The sequence below is a fragment of the Saimiri boliviensis genome, chromosome 12 (assembly GCF_048565385.1).
Source record: "Saimiri boliviensis isolate mSaiBol1 chromosome 12, mSaiBol1.pri, whole genome shotgun sequence".
NCBI classification, from domain to species: domain Eukaryota; kingdom Metazoa; phylum Chordata; class Mammalia; order Primates; family Cebidae; genus Saimiri; species Saimiri boliviensis.
In genome coordinates this window covers 16,057,628-16,078,268 of record NC_133460.1, presented here as the reverse complement: position 1 = coordinate 16,078,268, position 20,641 = coordinate 16,057,628, and the positions used below count along the sequence as shown (strand labels likewise).

The 20,641-nt window shown below is 44.1% G+C and overlaps 1 protein-coding gene across 2 annotated transcripts in view; it reads left to right on the top strand.

The window, feature by feature from the left end:
* Nucleotides 1-20,641, top strand: part of PRKCB (protein kinase C beta) — a 386,658-nt gene that overhangs the window by 348,663 nt on the left and 17,354 nt on the right. For both annotated transcript variants that reach the window (XM_003930205.3, XM_003930203.3), the window contains exons 14-16: nt 1,521-1,601; nt 1,862-1,969; nt 6,897-7,037. In XM_003930205.3, the coding sequence (XP_003930254.1) occupies nt 1,521-1,601; nt 1,862-1,969; nt 6,897-7,037 (330 nt within the window). The remainder of the gene's footprint in view (nt 1-1,520; nt 1,602-1,861; nt 1,970-6,896; nt 7,038-20,641) is intronic.

Genomic DNA, 20,641 nt, shown 5'->3' with positions numbered 1-20,641 from the left:
CCACCGCGCCCGTCCCGATTAGCTAACATTTTGAGGGCATAATATGTGAAAGCCACCTAATATCTCATTCATCCTCATATAACCCCATGATACGGCTATTATAGAAGTTAAGTAACTTCTTCTGTGGTCACACAACCAGTAGACACAGTCAGGATTCAAAGTCAGACTGCCTGACCCTCAGACCTCAGCCTCTAGCTTACCTCTTAACCTCTGATGTGGTTAGTTTTACATCCCTACATACTGAAAGGTGGAGAGTCAGCTGACTCTTCTAGACTTTCCCGTGCTCTGGCAGTTTGGTAATATGAATTAAAAACTTCACAACCGTATATACCATATGATCCACCAATTGTACATCTAAGAATTTATCCTGAGGAAATACTTGGACAGATGTCCAAATGTCTAATTACAAGAATGTATGTTACAGCATTGGAAGAAACCTAATCAACTGGAAATTTATAAGATATATTTTGATACATCCATTCAATGGAATGCTATGCAGAGATAAAAACTGATTATGTTCATATACAAATATTAAATTGGCAAGGAAAATTTAAGTGAATAAGAGGCTTTATTAAAATTCTGTTGCCCATAATCCCAGTGCTTTGGGAGGCGAAAGCAGGAGGATCGCTTGAGTTTGAGATCAGCCTGGGCAACATAGAGAGACCCCATCCCTACAAAAATTTAAATAATTAGCATGGTAGTGAGCGCCTGTAGTCCCAACTACACAGGAGCCATGAGGATTGCTTGAGTCCAGGAAGCCAAGGCTTGAGCGATGAGCTATGATATCGCCACTGCACTCCAGCCTAGATGACAAAAAGAGACATTATCTCAAAAAAAAAAAAAAAAAAAAGAAAGAAAGAAAGAAAGAAAGAAAAAAAAAAGAAAAGGAAAAAAAATGGTCCACATACTAAAGTGTTTATGTAAAGCACACACATATGCACAGAGTTCAATATGTATTCAGAGAAAAGAGTATGGAATGCAGTAGACCAAATATTAGTCATAATTTTTCTCTTAATAAAGGACTATGGGTGATTTTCACTTTATTATCTTAGCTTGTCTATCTTTTATAAACAAAGTAAAATAGTAAGAAATATTATTGCCTTTTAAACTTTTTGATTTTTAATTATGTTTTAAAAGCATGTAACATAAAATGTACTATTTTAACCATTTCTAAGTGTACAGTTTAGTAGTGTTAATTATACTTAACATCATTATATAAATGTTATAACTTTTACAATGAAGAGTAAAGACAGTTTTTCCTCTTAAAAGTTTCACGCTCACTGTTTTGAAAATAATAATAATATATTGTACTTAGTGCTTTGAAAAGGCAATGTGACAGCCACAGGTGTTTGCCCAGATGCAGGTGACCCTGTGAAGCATGTCTGTCATTCCCCGAGTAGCTATGGTAAAGAAATAGCTCAGGTGGGCACTGGCCTCCTTGTAAAAGAGGAGTGGAATCTGTCTCCAGCAGAAACATCAACTGCAAACCTCCCTGATATAGGATACCTTCTGTTTTCTAGATAATTGCTTATCAGCCCTATGGGAAGTCCGTGGATTGGTGGGCATTTGGAGTCCTGCTGTATGAAATGTTGGCTGGGCAGGTAATTGAATTTTAAGTGATCTATAAGAAAAGTCTTCCCTACCCACCTCCACATGGTTTCTTTGGGAGAATGCATCCATTTGGTAACGTCAGAACCTCCATGACTTTCCCAGCCTTGGGGTCATGCAAGTCTGTGGTTATTTGGAAGTCTGGGCATGTGGCTTCACTGTGGGCCCCAAGGAGGAGGGTCTGCCAGTTGAGGGGAGCTGGGGGAGGGTTCAAGCAGGGATTCTTCTCCTCCCATCCTCCCCTGTCACACAGGCACCCTTTGAAGGGGAAGATGAAGATGAGCTCTTCCAGTCCATCATGGAACACAATGTAGCCTATCCCAAGTCTATGTCCAAGGAAGCTGTGGCCATCTGCAAAGGGGTAAGTACATCTCTTAAAGCTGTGACCAGGACCACCACACACAGACATGTGGGCTGTGCCTTGCCAAAGAACATCCCACCAGGGGAGCAGACCCTGAACTCCACCTTTTACTCCATTTGCCAATGTGAGAGCCCTGATGTGGAGCTGCTACCTCCTGGAGGAGAGAGCCCTTTTCTCCTAATTTGCACAGGAGTACCATAGAGAGCTGCCTGCAGCTGCGTCTTGCTGCTGGCTGGGCTGCAGTCTTTGAACCAGCACAGGGGAATGCTTATTGAATGAACGAGTTAGAAAGCACAGAGATTTCGTCAAAGAGCTGGAAGTCATGAGAAAGGGCGCAAGAGGTCTTTGGTACAACTCAGGCTATCTTGCCCTGCACTGCTATATATGTTTGGTTACTATTAAGAGCATGTAACTTTTGTTCTAAAAAATACCAGGCAGTATTGAGATTAAGGGATTCTCTAGATAAGCAGACTGAAATTCAGTGTACTCAAAATCCCACTGTCCCCTCACCTCAACACACACACAAATGGCTAAAAGGGCATGCACACTTGTACATCTACAGTTTAGGCACAGGGCACCTGTGAAGAAAGCAGGGCGTGTGTTTATGAGGAAGGATTGTTTTGCGTCTTGTGTTAGACCAGGGTATACTCACAGTGACTTGTGTGAGATCCTAAAGATGAGTGACCCTCACCTTTGGAGTCATCAGGATAACCCGAAGTGCTTTTCCAGAATGCACATGCTTCAGCCTCACCCCAGAGATTAAGTCTGGGTATGAATATTTTGGAAAGGTCTCCATTTGGCTTGCAGACCACTGGCTTTAAACTACAGTCGAAATGAAGTGATTTTTCAACTCTGATGGAAGCCTGAAAGCAATAGAATTAGACACCCAGAAAATATGTTCCAAGCATAATATACTCATACAGGATTTGCTCTCCCACAACCCAGTGGTACAGGTTTAGAACATGGCCATGCCTTAACCACTGGGCTCCCACCTGTGTGTCTAAATAAGCCAGGGCTGCCAGTCCTAGATCTGTGGGATGCTTGCAGACTTCTCACACCCTGTCTTGCTCTTGCTGACCCCAGCCAGATGCTGGATGCGCTGGCTTGGGTGAAGGAAAGACAGAAAACTCAGACAGGCCAATCTGAGGCCTGGCTCAGTTTGGAATAACTGGGCCAGCCTCTCAGCATAAAAGCACCTTGTCACAATAACTAAATTCCCACTCTCAATGAATCACCTAAGGTTTGCATCTCAGCTACATAGGCTAAGATGCACATATCCCTGGGGAAGCCATCTGTGAATTAGTCTCAAGCCCGAACATCTTAAGTGAATTGCTTGAAAATATTTTCTTTGAGGGTGTAAGGCAGGGAGAGAGAACATGAAGAATAGACAGGGAAGTTCCAGAGGTGCATTAGGAACCTAAGCAAAGCCCATAAAGAAAAAGGGGGCACACACGAAGGCCTGTACAGGCCCCCGTAGGCATGTCGTTGAAGGGTGGGAGGAATAGAGAGATGGTGGCACCTGGTGCATTCTGTTTGTTTAATAATTGCCAGCTTGTAAGGATCAGGAGATTTCTCATAAAGATTTGGCTTTCAGATTTCTCTTGAAAAATCAGATCTTGCCACATTGGCCTGTCATTCTTACAAAGTACCAGTCAGCTGGATTGGAAACCACTGCCCTCTGTAGTCGGGGCTCGCCCTCTGTAATTCGCAGAAATTCTCATCCAGCCAATTCTATCCAAGTTCAAATTCTGGTTCAGGCCTTAATTGCCCTAGGACCATAGGGAAGTTGTTTGATCGTGTCTGCAGATTCAAGATAATAACAGTACTCCACACAGGGTTCTTTGATGATTAAACAGCTGAATATTGTAAATCACTTAAAGCAGAGGCTGGCACTCTCCTCCGAACCCCTTGGAGGTTATCACTACTATCACTAGTGCTGACACTATTGCGCTATCTGCCAGGTTCCTCTTGGCATTTGAGTTTGCATCCCCTGGAATTGCAACTTTTAAAGTAGGGGGTTTTGGAGATCAAGGGACTCTGCAAATCTCGACGTTTCCGATTCCTAGACACAAGTTCTTTTTATTATTATTATATATATTTTTTGAGACAATGTCTTGCTCTGTCACCCAGGCTAGGGTGCTGTGACATGATCATGGCCCACTGTAGCCTTGATCTCCCGTGCTCAAGCGATCCTCCTGCCTCTGCCTCCCGAAGTGCTGCGATTACAGGCATCGTCCACTGCACCCAGCCTAGGTGCAAGATGTTAAGCCACTTTCTTTGCATCTCTGGGCTTCTGTTTATTCTAAAAAAATGGAATCATAGTACTCATTTAACAGAGTTTTTGAGAACATCAAATGAGATAACATAAGAGAAAACTCCTTGCATGACATGGGCACATAGTAGGTGTTCAGTACATGCACAGTGCCTTTCCCTTCACACGCCTGCCCTGCCTGGACAGCTGAGGGTTCTAAGTGGGTCATGGAGGAGAGAGGATTTTCCAGGTCAGCTGCCTTCAGCTTCAGCTCCAATTAGCAGTTTCCCTGGTAGAGCCGTTTTCTATTAATTCAGGACCCATAACCTTCAGGATTAACTGGGGTGACTCTCTTACTATTGAGTTTGGGGACCGTTATTAATTGAGTGGACTGAGTCCAACACGGGCTCTTCCTTCAAGGAGGGTACTCCAAAAACGAGTGACGCTCAAGCGAGCAGCCAAATGCTTCCTCCGGAACAGCAAGCCCCAGGGGATGCGTCTGGGAGGTGATCAGAGATTGGAACAGTGATTAAATCCAGCTGTCTACATGGCTTCAGGCACATTAGAGCACAGTGCAGGAACTGGGCAGAGACTCCGAATTAATGTCAGATGTTTCTGCAGTGCCTTTTCTTTGCTTGCTTGGCATCCTCCTGCTTAGACAGAAATGGAGTTGAGGTTTTGAAAACAGTTGCCTGTTTAATTGAAACAGTATCCTTTATATCCCCATCCCCTTAAAGGCATGATTTTCTACTATAAAAAAAAAGTTAGTAAAACCTTACTCAGATGGCCATTCCCACTTTGAACAAGCTTGAAGCAAATGGAAGCCCAAATAGGTCGCACCTTAGGGTGAAAACCAGCAGACTGAAAGGCTGAGACGGAGCACAAAGCTATGAGTCCTGGACCAGGCAGAGCTGTTCAAAGCCTTGCCCTACTCCTTAGCTGTATGACCTCAGATAGATGACGGTACTTCTCTGCACCCACATCCTTTACCTGGAAAATGGGGGATAATAGTTGCTGAGGCCTCAGAGTATTGTTGCGAAGGTTAGAGACTAATAGGTAATGGCTGGGAAGCCTTTAGCACACAGCCTGAACACCTATGATATTGTTACTGATAAATAATAATATCAGTAACAGCTTTTGTTATTGATTTGCAACAGTCAATAACCATAAATAATAATTGATTATAATAATATTTATCAATAACAGTTTTCATTATTGATTGTACAACAATCAATGTTATTGATATTATTATTAGTCTGAGTCAAAACCTTTCTTTCCTCCCATCCTAAACTTACACAAATGTCAAGGCTTGGCTCAATTTCCTTACCCTCCATAAACCTCTCCTGGCAAAGCCAGGACACAAAAATCCCTGAGAAAACCACGTGTGAAATGCCCTCCCATTTTTCTTAAAAGCCCAAGTTTTAGAGCGAGGCAGAGGTAGGATCTGCACCCAGCCCTTACTGACTCTGCCACTTCCTATCTCTGAGTCCTTGCTGTTCCTCAACTTCTCTGAGTGTTCATTGCTGTTTTATTCAAATGGGAAAATTAGTGTACTCACCTCACTGGGTTATCATGATGATCAGGGAAGATTGTGAATGTAAATAAAGAAGTAGCTAGTTTAGAACCTAAGTGCCCAGTTAATTTCCTCACCCTGGAAGATAAACTTTTTATGACAAGTCCATGCTTGTGTGTGTGACCGCAAATTATCTCGTAAGCAGGCAACAGGCTGAATGAATGTCCAGCAGTGTAGGAATGAATTTCTGGGTTCATCCCTTCCCCATCATCAAGTCCTAAGCAGAATCTAAGGATTCTCCCATCATGGGCTGCTCAATGTGATATCGACTCTGGGAAGCTTTTGGACTTGTATGTTCCTTTTTATTTTATTTTTTTTAATTAATCACCATCTCGTTCGTCTTTACTCTCTGTGCATTTGCTCAAGTCTTGAGATCAGAGATATTTTCATGCTGCTTTGGACTCATTTACAAGAGGAAGCCTGTCTGGTTTCAACTTGGAGCATCTATTCATCTTGTTATTTAGCACTCAGAGACCCAAAGATGGAGGGTTTTGATAATTAAGTAATTTAAACGGAACACCAAAGAAACCTCAGCGGCGTTGTGTGTAATATATGATACAAGGGAAATGAGCTGGGCTGGTTTTTGACTACTTAATGAGCTTTCAGAAAGTAATTACTTGAAACTTGGGCCCCTTTGACTAATACTTTTTCTTCTGCTTTGGCATTTTTGCAAGCACTTTACTGAGAAATGTAAATAGTATCCGAAGGAATGTAGCCTTTGCTTTCGTCAGTCTCCAGTGTTCTTGTTGTGGGAGGAGGGGAGTGTGAAGATACTGAAACTGTCCTAATTAAATGCACTGGTAATTGTATAAAACTTATTCTGGAACCAAAATGGGTCCTGCGACCTTGCTGACTTAAAGCTCAGGGCCACATTCAGGCTTCAGTTTGATTCACCAGAAGAGATGGATGGCAGCAGGCCCTGCTGTTGGGTCTTCTCCTACAAAGTCCCGGCTGGGATTTTTTGCTGGGATAAAAAGCAAAAAACAAAAATGAGTTGAGACCCTTTGTGTTTTCTTTCCTAATGCATTGAGTAATAATTTCTGAGTGTCTCCCATTTCCTCTTCTGAAACTCATCAAATTCAATGTTTTTCGTTCTCTCGAAGCTGATGACCAAACACCCGGGCAAACGTCTGGGTTGCGGACCTGAAGGCGAACGTGATATCAAAGAGCATGCATTTTTCCGGTATATCGATTGGGAGAAACTTGAACGCAAAGAGATCCAGCCCCCATATAAGCCAAAAGCTGTAAGTAGCCCGTTATCTCTAACTGTCGAGTATTCACACACAGCATATTCTTTCCTGTGCCCCATGTTTTTCAAATGCTCCCTGAAGGGTAGACGTTGATGTGTCTACTTGAACATGGGTATATGTGTTCACACATATGCACAAAGTCACCAGGTACGAAGATGGACATTTCCACTGGCCCAGCTTGGCCTCTATAAAGATGGAAACGACGATGCCTATTGAAGTTTTGTTTCATCGATTCAATTATTGTAACTGTCTTAGCTGACAACTTTTTGAGAATGGTTCTTGGGTGAGCGGAGTTCAGATCCATTTCTGGGCTGTGATAAAGGATCTAATTTTGCCCTCATTCTTTCTCTTGGTTCAACAGTGTCGTTTTCTCTTCATACTGACATTGAAAAGGTCACGTTGTTTATCTCAACAGCATTTAAATTTAATTCTGAAACATACACTGTGTCTGAGTTAGTAAATAAGACAGCAGTTCAGCAGCCAGCTCCCACCCAAGGCGAAGCAGAGTGAAGCAGAGACTGACGTCCTCTTGAAGCGAAGACCCCCTCCTGGAGGCTTTGGGTGTGGAGATGGCTTTGACATAAATTTTATAACATAAGAATAAAACTCTCACATTTCCCATGGTCCATGTAACCACGGGAAAGTTTTCTATCCCCAAAGTCTCAGCAGGGAGTACTTGTTGGCATCAGGAAAGAAGAGTTTGCACCTGAATTAATCAAACTGTGATTCTACTGGGAGGATATTTCCTTGTGAAATTAAATAGAGGGCAGACCTGGTGACTTGATGATGGTTGTAGAGCTACTGACTGAGGCTGAAGAGTGAATGTAAACACCGCCATTGAAACCTCATGTTGTGAGGGTCTGGGTTGTTGGGATGAAGGAGATCATAACGGTAGTTATTTTGATACTAGTATTGTTATCAATTTCTTGAGCACTTACGTGCTAGGCTCTGTATTAAGCATTTCTCGTGCAGCATCGAATGAAATCCACACAACAGCCTCTGAAGGAAGGTGCTGACATTCCGTGTTATGAAAGAGGAAACAGGATCTCAGAGAGGTTAAGTGCTCTGTTCAAGGTCACTCAGCCAGCGTGATGAAGGGAGGACCCAAGCCTCAGAAACTCTGACTCTCTTGGAGGCCCACCGGGAGGCCCAGAGGCAAAGGGCACGTAGTTCAGGAGCCTCCCAGGTGATGTTCACCTCTCCCTAGTGCTGCACCTTTCCCCATCCCAGACGGCTAAAATCACAGCTCTACACCAATCTCCGTGTGTCCCGTTTCTCCCTGGATGCCTCCTGGTGTAGGAAGCCATGGCCCCTAGAGGCAGCCAGTTCTACTTTGTGGCCCTTCTCATTATTGCCAACCTGTATACTGCAATCAGATCAGCCTTCCCAGAACTCCCGCTAGAGCCTCTCTCTCTCTCTCTGGATAAACCTTCAGACATTTTCAGATGCAGGTTCTAATTTCTTCTTTTTTTTTTTTGGAGTCTCACTCTGTCACCCAGGTTAGAATGTAATGTGTGGTCTTGGCTCACCGCAACCTCCGCCTCCTGTGTTCAAGCAATTTTTCTCCCTCAGCCTTCTGAGTAGCTGGGATTACAGGTGGCACCACCATGCCTGGCTAATTTTTGTAGTTTTAGTAGAGACAGGGTTTCACTATGTTGGCCAGGCTGGTCCCAAATTCCTGACCTCAGGTGATCCCATCCACCACAGCCTCCCGAAGTGCTGGGATTACAGGCGTGAGCCACCGCACCCAGCCTGATTCCTTCTTGAATCTTGTGATTTCCAGTTAAATCCTGCTCCCCCCCACCCCGCCTCCACAAGCATGTACCATAGGACATCACTTTGAGGTGCCTGTTGTTTTCCATGACATCCACATCCATCTTAAAATGCAGACACAAAATTGAGCACAATACTCTTAATTGTGCCTGACTCTCAGTGAATACAGTGGATCAAACCATCCATTGGTTATTCCAGAGCTGGTGAACTGAAATCAGTCCGTTTCCCTCTGATCCACTGTGTCATCATCTGTAATACAATGACGAGAATAGTTCTGACATCAGAGGATTGTTATGATGCATAAAGCACGTCATAGGAGACTGGTACATACGAGGCACTCACAGAGAGCTGATCATTGTTTTTGTTAGCTGTGTCATACGTTAATTAATGTCTCGAGAGTAGGGTCTTTGAAGGGGAGAATCCTGCTGCTATTCCTTAAGATAATGTCTGTGTGTACATTGGGGTTGAAGCGGTGAAATATACAGACACACGTGTCATGAGCAGCATCACTGCTTTTATGGGGCCATTTGGAAAAAGATGAAAAGGTAACCTGGAAAGGAAGAGTGAGCTCTGTTTTCAGGAAGCCGGGAACTCAGAGGCAAGACTCCTAACTCATATGGTTTTTGTGGGGTTGTTTATGAGACCTCGAAATGTGAACCTTCCTTTCCTCACTCGGCCAAAGGAAAGATGCACGTGCTCCCATCTCCACTGGCATAGAACCCAGCAGACACCTGGGGTCATGTTTTAGCTGTAGCACAGTGGTTTGCAGTGTGCTGTCCATCAGTATGCAGTATCAGCACACAGTGTCACAGCCAGCAGTATCAGCATCACCTGGGCACTTTAGGAATGAAGATCTCAGGCTCCAACCCAGACTTCCTGAATCAGAAACTCTAGGGGTGGGGCCCAGTATTCTGTGTTTAATAGACTCTCCAGGTAACTTGATGTGCTCTCAAGGTTGAGAATCACTGCTGTGGAGTTAGCGTTAGGAGCTCAGCCGGGGAAGCTAGGCAGAGACCAGAGGGAGGTAGCAGGGAGAATCATCTTTTTTTTTTTTTTTTTGAAGACAGGATCTTTCTCTGTACCTAGGTTGGAGTGCAGTAGTGCAATCATAGCTCACTGCAGCCCCGACCTCCAGGGCTCAAGCAATGTTCTCACCTTAGTCTCCTGAGTAGCTGGGACTAAGGAGTGTACCATCATGTCTGCCTAATGTTTTATTTTTAATTTTAAATGAATGGGATCTTTGCCGGGCATGATCACGCCTGTAATCCCGACACTTTGGAAAGTCGAGGTGGGCGAATCACCTGAGCTCAGGAGTTTGAGACCAGTCTGGCCAACATGGTAAAACCCTATCTGCTAAAAAATACAAAAATTAGCTAGGTGTGTGCCTGCAATCCCAGCTATTCATGAGGCTGAGGCAGGAGAATCGCTTGAACCCAGGAGGCAGAGGTTACAGTGAGCTGAGATGGCACCACTGCACTCCAGCCTGGGCATCAGAGTGAAACTCCGTCCCAAAAATAAATAAATAAAAAATAAATGAATGAATGAATGTGGTCTTGCCAGGCTAGTCTCAAACTCTGGGCTCAAGTGATCCTCCAACAACCTCAGCCTTCCAAAGTACTGGGATTACAGGTGTGAGCCACTGAGTCCAGTCAAGAGAATCATCTCTTTAAGTGGAAGACACTGGTCCTCCTTCCAGTCAGGGAGTGGGATCGTGGCTTCCAGAAGAGGTCACAGGCTCAGATGCCTACAGAGGCCAAGCAGAAAATATGAGTGAGGGAAGAGGGCTGGCGAGATAGAAGAGAAAGCGGTGGAGATCTGTGCAAGCAAGAAAGCACGTGAGCTACCTAAGAGGCTCTAGGGTACTTAGATACCTAAGTGATACTCACCTCCCAATGGCCTGCCTTGCAGGATGCAGCCTCTACAGGGCTCCATCTTCGTGGTTTTCAGGGGCTAGAACTCAGTGCTGTGGGATGCAGCAGGCCTATGAGTTGATTGACAGATCCTGTTGCAGTCAGTGTAGTAGGTAGGTCCTGTGTAGTAAGGGCTTGGTTAAAGGGTATATAAAGTTAAGATGGTTTGGCCGGGCGCGGTGGCTCAAGCCTGTAATCCCAGCACTTTGGGAGGCTGAGGCGGGTGGATCACGAGGTCAAGAGATCGAGACCATCCTGGTCAACATGGTGAAACCCCGTCTCTACTAAAAATACAAAACATTAGCTGGGCATGGTGGCACGTGCCTGTAATCCCAGCTACTCAGGAGGCTGAGGCAGGAGAATTGCTTGAACCCAGGAGGCGGAGGTTGCGGTGAGCCGAGATCGCGCCATTGCACTCCAGCCTGGGTAACAAAAGCGAAACTCCGTCTCAAAAAAAAAAAAAAAAAAAAAGATGGTTAGATAAAATTTCATGATTTGGGCCAGGTACAGTGACTCATGCCTATAATCCCGGCACTTTGGGAGGCTGAGGCAAGCAGATTACCTGAGGTCGGGAGTTTGAGACCAACCTGGCCAGCATAGTGAAACACTGTCTCTACTAAAAATACAAAAATTAGCCAGGCATGGTGGCACTGCCTGTAATCTCAGCAACTCAGAAGGCTGAGGCAGGAGAATTGATTGAACCCAGGAGGCAAGTTGCAGTGAGCTGAGATCGCATCACTGCACTTCAGCCTGGGCGACAGAGCAGGACTCCATCTCAAAAAAAAAAAAAAAAAAAAAAAAAAAAAAAAAGAAAAAAGAAAGAAACTCATGATTTCTTTTATATACCATAACAAATTTTTGAAAATTAAACATGGTCCGGGGCAAATAGAACACATCCACACCCATATATATCCCATGCATTGTTGATTTATAGCCTCAGGGGTAGTGATGATTTGATGTCAGGTTGCTATTTAGCCAGCTTCTGTTAGCACTGGTTATTTACAACCAGAGTCCCTTCTGACTGGTTAAATATTTTGAATAACCCTGCTAAGCAGTAATGAATAGAAAAGGTAGCTGTTATTATCATTGATAACATAAAAAAATTACAGTACTTAGTCATTATCAAAAAGGTCCCTCAACTCTTCTGTATTTGATATGATTTTCCACTGAACTGTGTCTTGAATTCCTTCATGTGGATTTAACAATGACTTTCAAAGGACAGTGACCAGGCTGGACTACGTACTTCACAACGTTCTGGTATCAGCTCTAAAGGAGCAGGCACTTCCATCAATCTCCTTAAACTGCATTAGAAATAATAATAAATGATACATCATCCAGATGCAGTGGCTCATGCCTGTAATCCCTGCACTTTCGAAGGCTGAAGCAGGCAGATCGCTTGAACCCAGGAATTCAAGACCAGTCTGGGCAACATGGCAAAACCCCATCTCTACAAAAAATATAAAAATTAGCAGGCATGATGGCATCCACCTGTAGTCCCAGCTACCAAGGAAGCTGAGGTGGGAGGATCTTGGTCCTGGGAGGTTGAGGCTGCAGTGAGCCATGATCATACCACTGGCACTCCAGCCTGGGTGACAGAGAAGACCCTGTCTCAGGAAAAAAAAAAAAAAAAGATACGTCACCTACCCATTTGATCCAGCCCACCTCTATGCTGTTTACATTGCAGATCCAATGCTTTAGAGGCCCCACCGCAATCCCAGGATTTTATATTTCTCCTTCCTCACCGCTTCTTAACTGTCTGCCACTTCCAAAAGGCCCGGGGTGAGCGTGTTCAGAGTTCCATGTGCCTTGTGGGATGTGAAAAGGCATGCGTGTATCTGTCAGCATTCCTGATTCATGCATGCTATTAAATAGAGTGTGGTGAGAGAAAAAACAAGGAACAATAACAGAGGATTATATTCAAACATCAGTGAAGGGTGCTATTATTGGAGGTTCATTAAAATAACTGTAAATGGTTTTTTTTTTAAGTTATTCTCAATGCCATCTTTTATTGTGGCAAGGAGCTGTTCACAGAGCATTGTTTGAAACTGTATTGAAATACACTCGATTTGGTGTATTGTTGCAGAGAACAAGAGTCATTTTTGTAAAATGTTCGTCTGATTGTGTCTTGCTTTAAAACCCCCAGATGGCTCTCTGTTCCCCAGTCTAGTATCTATTGCTTCTTGGCATATGTGGCTTTTGAAGTCTTCCAGTGCTAGACCTCTGCCCTCTTCCTAAATTTAGCTACTGGTTCCAAGAACAGCATTCGTGGCCTCTTCCAGTTCCTCAGACATGCAGTGCCTTGTTCTCCCTTGCCTGCTTCGTCTGTGCAGAGCCACGCACCTGGGATGCCCAAAGCCCTTTCCTATGCTCTCACCGGCCCCCTGATCCCCACCATGCCTTTCCTTTTCCCTCTCATCAAATCAGTAGAGCCTCTTATTGATATCTCAGTAGAGATCTGCTACTGTTCCATCAACAAACTCATCATATGTTGTAATAACATGTTCAATCTCATGCTGTCTTTTTGACTACTTTAAGATTGTGACTTTCTCAGTGTCAAATCCCAGTGCCTAGCATAGGGTTTAGCATATTACGGGTGCTCAAGAATTCTTACTGATTGAATGAATGACCATAAAACAAGAGGCTATAATACACTGTGCTGTGGAACATAAAGGAGTCTTTAGGGATATATATTAGAGTGCATGGTGTTTTTCTTCTGTACAGCAGGGTTTCGCAAATAAATTGGTTGTTGTGTAAGTTACTACCCTATTTATAAAGGGCTATAATTTGGTTGCTGAATTTGCAAACTGTCATGGCATCGTGTGGTTTTGCAGTGTGTGTTGGGAGAGTGCTGGTAAAGGATCTGAAGATGCAATGCATTGAATCATTAGATTCTGGGTAGAGAGGTCTGCAGATTCCTGCAATCTAACCTTGCACAGTCCAATCCAGTGCTACAGACACCATGATATAGCTGAGCAGAGCGTCTTAAACTTTAACGTGCACACACAAGTCATATGGGTATCTGGTTTACATTCTTACTCAGCCAGTCTGGGGTGGGGTTTGAGATTCTGCATTTCTTACAGGCTCCCAGGGCATAGGACACTGTGGGACCAGGGACTCCACCTTTGTGTAGCAGGGGCTAGAACTCAGTGCTGCAGGGTGCAGCAGGCCTGTGAGTTGATTGGCAGATCCTATTGTAGTCAGTAAAGTAGGTAGAGCCTGTGTAGTAAGGGCCGTAGTGAAAGGGTATATACAGTTAAGTATAGAATGTTCTGGTGAAGGTATGGTTCGGGGCACACAGCAGGCTATTGCTGGTCAGCCTGTGGTGGGAGGAAGGTGATAGTTTGGATATTGAAGGACAGACTGTGTTGCAGAGTGCATGATGGAGAGTGGTTTGGGTATTGAAGGGCAGCCTGTATTGCAGAGTGCATGATGGATAGTGGGTTGGGTATTAAAGGGCAGACAGTGTTGCAGAGTGCATGGTGGAGCCGTGGTTTGGGAAGAAGTGCGTGCTGATTCTGTCCTCCGGTGGGGATGTTGTCAGATATCAAGTCATCCATTCAGAGGGTGTTGAGGTTAGGTTCTGTTCTAGGTGCTGGGGACACAGCACTAAAAATAATTAAAATCCCTGTCCTCATGGAGCTTATATTCTAGGGAGAGTGGGCAAAATAATAAACATAGAAACAGGTGAAATATACACTGTGTCAGAAGTTGATAAACATTATGCCAGAAGCTGAAGTAAGGATAGAGATTGGAAGAGCCAGGTCAGGGAGGTGTCCATGTAATAAAGGAGGTGGAGAAAATGACATTTCAGCGAATACGGGAAGATGAGGGAGGTGAGAGCCATGTATATATCTGGATGAGAGGCAAGAGTGATTTGGGCAGTGGTAGCAGATGCGAAGGCCCCGAGGCAGGAGCTTGCCTGGCATGGTCAAGGGGGAGTAAGAAGTCCAGGTGGCTGAGCTGAGGAGTTGAGGGAACAAGGAAAAGGGAGTGAGATTAGAGAGGCCAGGGGAAAGCGCAGGCCACTGAAGGATCTTTGGCTTTTACTCCAGCTCATGAGCCAAGAAATAACGTGTTCTGACTTTGGGTTTTTAAAGGATTGCTCTAAGTGCTATAGGGGCAAGGGTGAAATCAAGGAGACTGTTGAAGACTCTTGCCATAATCCAGGCAAGAGGTGATAGGAGCTCGGACAGGTTGGAGCTGTTTGAGAACCCCCAAGTTGTGCTCATTTTGGCATCTCCAGGTCCTCCTCAATTCCTGGCACCTTGTAGGCAGTCAGAGTGCGTGGGGTGGGGTTTGAGATTCTGCATTTCTCACAGGCTCCCAGGGCATAGGACACTGTGGGGCCAGGGACTCCACCTTTATGTAACAGAGGCTAGAACTCAGTGCTGCAGGGTGCAGCAGGCCTGTGAGTTGATTGGCAGATCCTATTGTAGTCAGTAAAGTAGGTAGTCAGTAAAGTATGAGTCATTGTCTCATAGGGGCATGAAGGCACTGACGAACATGAGTCCCTGCAGACTGCCCACATGATTGCTCCACAAGTATAAAACATGGTAGCCAAGAGTTTGGTCCAGCAATAGGATAAATGAATGAAATAGATGGTCAGGAAAGCTTCTGTGGTACAGAGGGCTGGCTTGCAGGGCATTGAGCAGGAGGACATGGCTGTGCATTTGGTTGGACTTTCTCCTGTCAATGCAAAGGATGTAGTGATATTGGAGGGTGCAGTGGCTGAGGGCTGTGCCCAGAGAATTCCCTTGTGTCTGGATGATCCAGCTTAGAATTTCGCTGACTTGTAGCAAAAGGTGCATTGAGTCTTTGGCATGGGTGAGCATATGTTGTTGCAGAAATAGTAGTACAAGGAGCTATAATGTCACAGGACAAGATATACTAGGTAATACGTTCACATTGAAATGCCTAATGGAGAGTTTGATGTCATTCATGTGTTGTCATGAATTGCCTTAATGAGGTCCTGTCACCCTTCCTCTGAAAGACTCCCATAGTGTCCATTACACCTAACGGAGGGCTCATTGTGAAAACTGGGTAGGGGGACGGGCCCAGGGCACAAGGATTCAGCTGCGTAAGGAGACAACCCGGCTAGCAGCATTGAAGCAGCAAGGTGAAGAGGAAGAGAAAGCTAAGTAGGCTTCATTACAGTCTGGGGAGTTTTCTCTGCTTTTTATTTGTTTGTTTTTTTCTGTTTTTTTTTTTTTTTTAATTTAATTGCCCATGCTGGTCTCAAACTCCTGGCCTCAAGTGATCCTCCCCACTCTGCCTCTGAAAGTGCTGAAGTTACGGGTGTGAGCCGCTGTGCCTGGCAGCTGTGGAGTCTTAAGTGCCAGAGTGTGTGTACAATGATCTGCCCACTAGTAAACATGACTCTAGTATTCTTTTAAAATATGATCAATCAGATCATCAGTTGTTCTAAAATGTGGTCAACCAGATTGTCAAGTGTTCTAAAATATGATGCATCTGATCGTCAGTGCTCCCTGGGCAGGGCTTAAGGAGTACAACTTGATGAGAAGTAGACAGTAAGAGCCTCTTTCCCCCGCTGCTTACATTGAAGCAACCATCACTCCTACCTAGACATCACTAGAATACTCGTTTCCTCTTTCCTTCCATTCTAGCCTGTGTCAGGCCTCCCAGACTTGAAGTCCACTTGTATGACAGACTGATTCCAATCATTTCTGCTCTTGTTACCTATTTTTATCTGCACTTTACTGAAAACCCCATAATTTTGAGGCATCTGCACATTAGGGAAGGCTGAAAACCTGGCAAACTTTTATAGCTTGCAAAGGCCCTTGTCCTATGCTCTGTTAGTATCATTTCCAAAATACTACATGGGTTATCTGATCACATCCCATTGCCCGTATCCTCTGAGAGTGTAAATGCTGAACTGCTTCAGAAACTAAATCATACTCACAGGAGTTGGTTTCTTGGCAATTCTGTCATCCAAAAACATTGTTTGTGTAGCTGAGGTCAAAAGCTTCAAGTACTGCTTTAATGAGCTGCAATTCTGTTCATGTGACATTCTCTTCCAAACCCAATTGCCCTTTACACTGTATGAGTAAGTGCCTCTGTGTGTGTGTGTCTGAATGTGTGTGTTTGATGTGCTGACATTTCTGAATTGAAGCCAGAAAGCGTAACCTTTGTATGTTTGCTGTTAAAACTCCAAATTCAAGGCTTAAGAAAAGGATCTAACACTTACTCAATATGATTTATTTAAGCACAGAACCTAACTCCCCCAAAGTATCAAATACTCAGGAGAACAATTCCTTTTTGAAAATTTTGATTTAAAATAATTCTCATAAAACCCTTTACTGTTCAAATATATTAGAAAATATATTGAATTCTTGTAGGCATCAGGCACTGTTTCAATGCCTTCCATTCATTGCCTCATTTAATTCTCTCAACCCTATAAGGTAGGGTTATCACCATATTATAGATGAGGGACTAGAGCTTGGAAAAGGTAAGGCATTTGCCCAAGGTCTAGCAACTAGAAAGTGGAGGAACCAGGACTTGATCCCTGGACTGTGCAGTGCCCAAGACCCTTGTGAAGATTATTAGAAGCACTTGGAGCCCCTGGTAAGGTTTGTGGTTGTGCTAACAGGAGAGAGTCATGACAACACCATCAAATGGTGTCTATTACATAATAGAAAAAGACTGAGTAGTCTTACAATTCAAATGATTTAAATTTATTTTAAAATATTGCAACAAATAAGTAACATATTCACACCTTTTAGACTCGCTGGCAGGACTTTAAGAGATGCAAATCATATTTGTTCCTTAAGGCTTTGATTTTGAGGCTGACAAAGACAGCATACATCCACTAACCTCTGAAAGAAGGGCATGGCAGCATTGAAATGAGGCAGTCGAGACAGGCTCATTAAGGAGTAGAAATTTCCCCACTCAGTTCTGGTTGTTCTTTTGGGGTATTCATTATATGGAATTTGGAGAGATCTTAGTGAAAATATCAACCTACATTTACATACTGACTAACAAATAGCCAAGAGCCATTTAGGACACATAGCTTGGAGTCTGTCTCTCTCCACCTGTCTACATACCCATGGATAACCCATTTAAGCTTCAGATCAAACCAGGCTCCCTTTAGATGGCTGAAATTGGTTGGTTCCTGAGCCAAGTGAAGTTCCAAACCAGTTGCTGTCTTAGTTCATTTTGCGTTGCTCTAACTGAATACCACAGACTAGGTAATTCATAAAGAAAAGAAATTTATTTCTTGCCATTCTGGAGGCTGGGAATTCTAAGGGTAAGGGGCTTGCATCTGGTGAGAGACTTCTTACTGTGTCATCCATGGCAGAAGGGGAAGGGCAAAAGAGAGTATGCATGCATGTGTGCGTGTGTGCATGTATGTGCATGTGCATACGTGTGTGTCACATGCAGGGGAAAGAAAGAGAGCCAAACTCATCCCTTTTATTAGGAAGCCACTCCCAAGATAATGATAAGTCTTCATGAGGTGCCACCTCTCAACACTGTTGCATTGGAGATTCAGTCTCTAACACATGAACTTTGTGGGGGCACAGTCAACCATAGAACCTACCAGATACATGACTTCAAGATATCCCCTGGCAGGAAAGCCAACAGTTTGAATTGAAATGATAGATGGGGAGGCCGTGTGTTAGGAGAGAGCATGAAAATGTGAGGTTATGTCTGGGAATAACAACTGAAATATAATATAATTGAAGTCAATCACTGAAAGATGACCTCAGAAGTAGAATTTAACTGTTCCATTCTGTAGATGGGCAGAGGCCTAGAGATTTGCCCAAGTAACTTACACAGATAAAAATCATGGCAAAAACAAACAAAAGCTGGCACTCCACTTAATGGATGCAGGATTTTATTGTTATTATTGTTATTTTGATACCAGTCCATGGCCCAGGGATGGGGCCTTCTGCCGTAAATCATGAGGAAGATTGAGGCCCCGTGGGTGCCCATAGGTTAGTAACCCTCAGCTCCCTGCCACCTCCATGCACGTCCATAGTCGTCTTGACTTCCTTGCCCTGCTTCCGTCTATGTCTTGGCAAATATATGTTCCCTCCCCCAACTCATGTGAGACTTACCCTCACTTCTGCTCTGGACTCCACCCTCCCGATTCTTCATGCATACCTCCCTGTTTAGTCTGTGTCTACAGCTTCTCTCTGAATCAGCAAAGCTCCTATGCTTTCAAACAGGAACCCGATTTAAATTGACTTTTAAGTGAAAGACAATGATAGTACTGAGATGTAGATGGATTGTGGTCCCGGACAATGCCAGCAGGAAAACATTTCTCTCTGTCCCATAGGATTACTTTCCCCACTGCATGGGCTTCATTCTTTATTCTCAGAAGGCTTTCTTGGGCACATAGCAGCTCCCAATTTATGTCTCGTTATCTCTGTAACTTCTACCCCCCCCCCCCAAAAAGGACTTCCTTTTTATAAAATCCCAGCAGCCTAGGACTCAACCTCAGGAGAAGCCATTGGGTCATATGTCCATCTCCAAAGGAATCGCTCACTGCACCAGGGGGATGGAATACGCTGATTGGCGGGGCCTGGGTCACCTGCCCCTCTTAGCCAGGGAACTGGATCCAATCCAGACATTTTGAAAGAAGAAAAGGAATGTCCCGTCTAAATCAGACATTTTGAAAAAAGAGAAGGAATGCATCCTTGAAGAAAAATAAAGCCACTGTCACCAGAAGAAAAGGCAATGCCTGCTTGCTAGGCAAAAGCAGCAGCTGTCTGCACTGACTCTACCCTGGTCTTCTTCGTGCATAAACCTGCTAGGTCTTTTTCATGATAAAAAATCCCCTACCTCAAACCTGGGAATCCTCCACTCCTACCCTTACTACTGCTATGCCTACTGCCCTGCCTTACTTTGCATACAAACACATTTTTGAAAGAGTTGCCAGTTCTTTCTATTTCCACTTGATGACAATTTATTCTTTCCTCAGTTTGGTGCAATCTGGCTTCTGCTCCCACCATCCTATTGATATTTTTCTCATTGAGTCATCAATGACCTGAAAACTGCCTCCTCTCAAAAGCTTGCCTCATCTTTTTTGGCCTCACCATATTATTAGGTGCTCTAACCCTTTCTCCTTTAAAAAAAAAATGAACAAATAACAATAATCAAGCAGCATCAAAAGCTACAAAGTGAAATTAAGACTCCCCTCACCCATGACTCCTAGCTAGCTTTCTCGGTTCTCCTTCCCAAAGCCACCCACTGCAACCAGGTTCTTGTGGGACCTTCTAGAGAAGATGTGTTCAAGCCCAGAAATGGTCTACATCACACACAAGGATGTTAGCATGCCATGTACAATTTCTGTGTCTTGCTTTATTCCCTTGTATCTTGGAGATTGTTTCTTATCTGCACATCTAACCCTACATCACCCTTTGAATAACTTCCTAGTTTCCTAGATTCGTGAGTTTATCTGTAGGATAAATGCAGAGTATCTTCCTCCTTTTTAAGTCTTATTCTCCATTTTTATGACATGGTGTGTCTGCCTTCGTCTGTTTTGTGCTGCTGTAAGAATACCTGAAACTGGGGCCAGGTGCAATGGCTCATGCCTGTGATCCCAGCGCTTGGGAGGCCAACGTGGGCAGATGACTTGAGTCCAGAAGTTTGAGATCAGCCTGGGTGACATGGCAAAACTTTGTCTCTACAAATTACAAAAATTAGCCAGGTGTTGGTGGCACATGCCTGTAGTCCCAGCTGCTTGGGTGACTAAGGCCTGGGAGGTTGAGGCTGCAGTGTTGTGATCACAGCTCACTGCAGACTCAACCTCCCAGGCTCAAGCAATCCTCTTGCCTGAGTGACAGAGCAAGACCTTGCCTCAAAAAAAGAAAAAAAAAAAAAAAGAGAGAGAAAAAACTGAAATTGGATAACTTACAATGAAAAGAAATTTATTTGGCTCATGGTTCTGGGAAG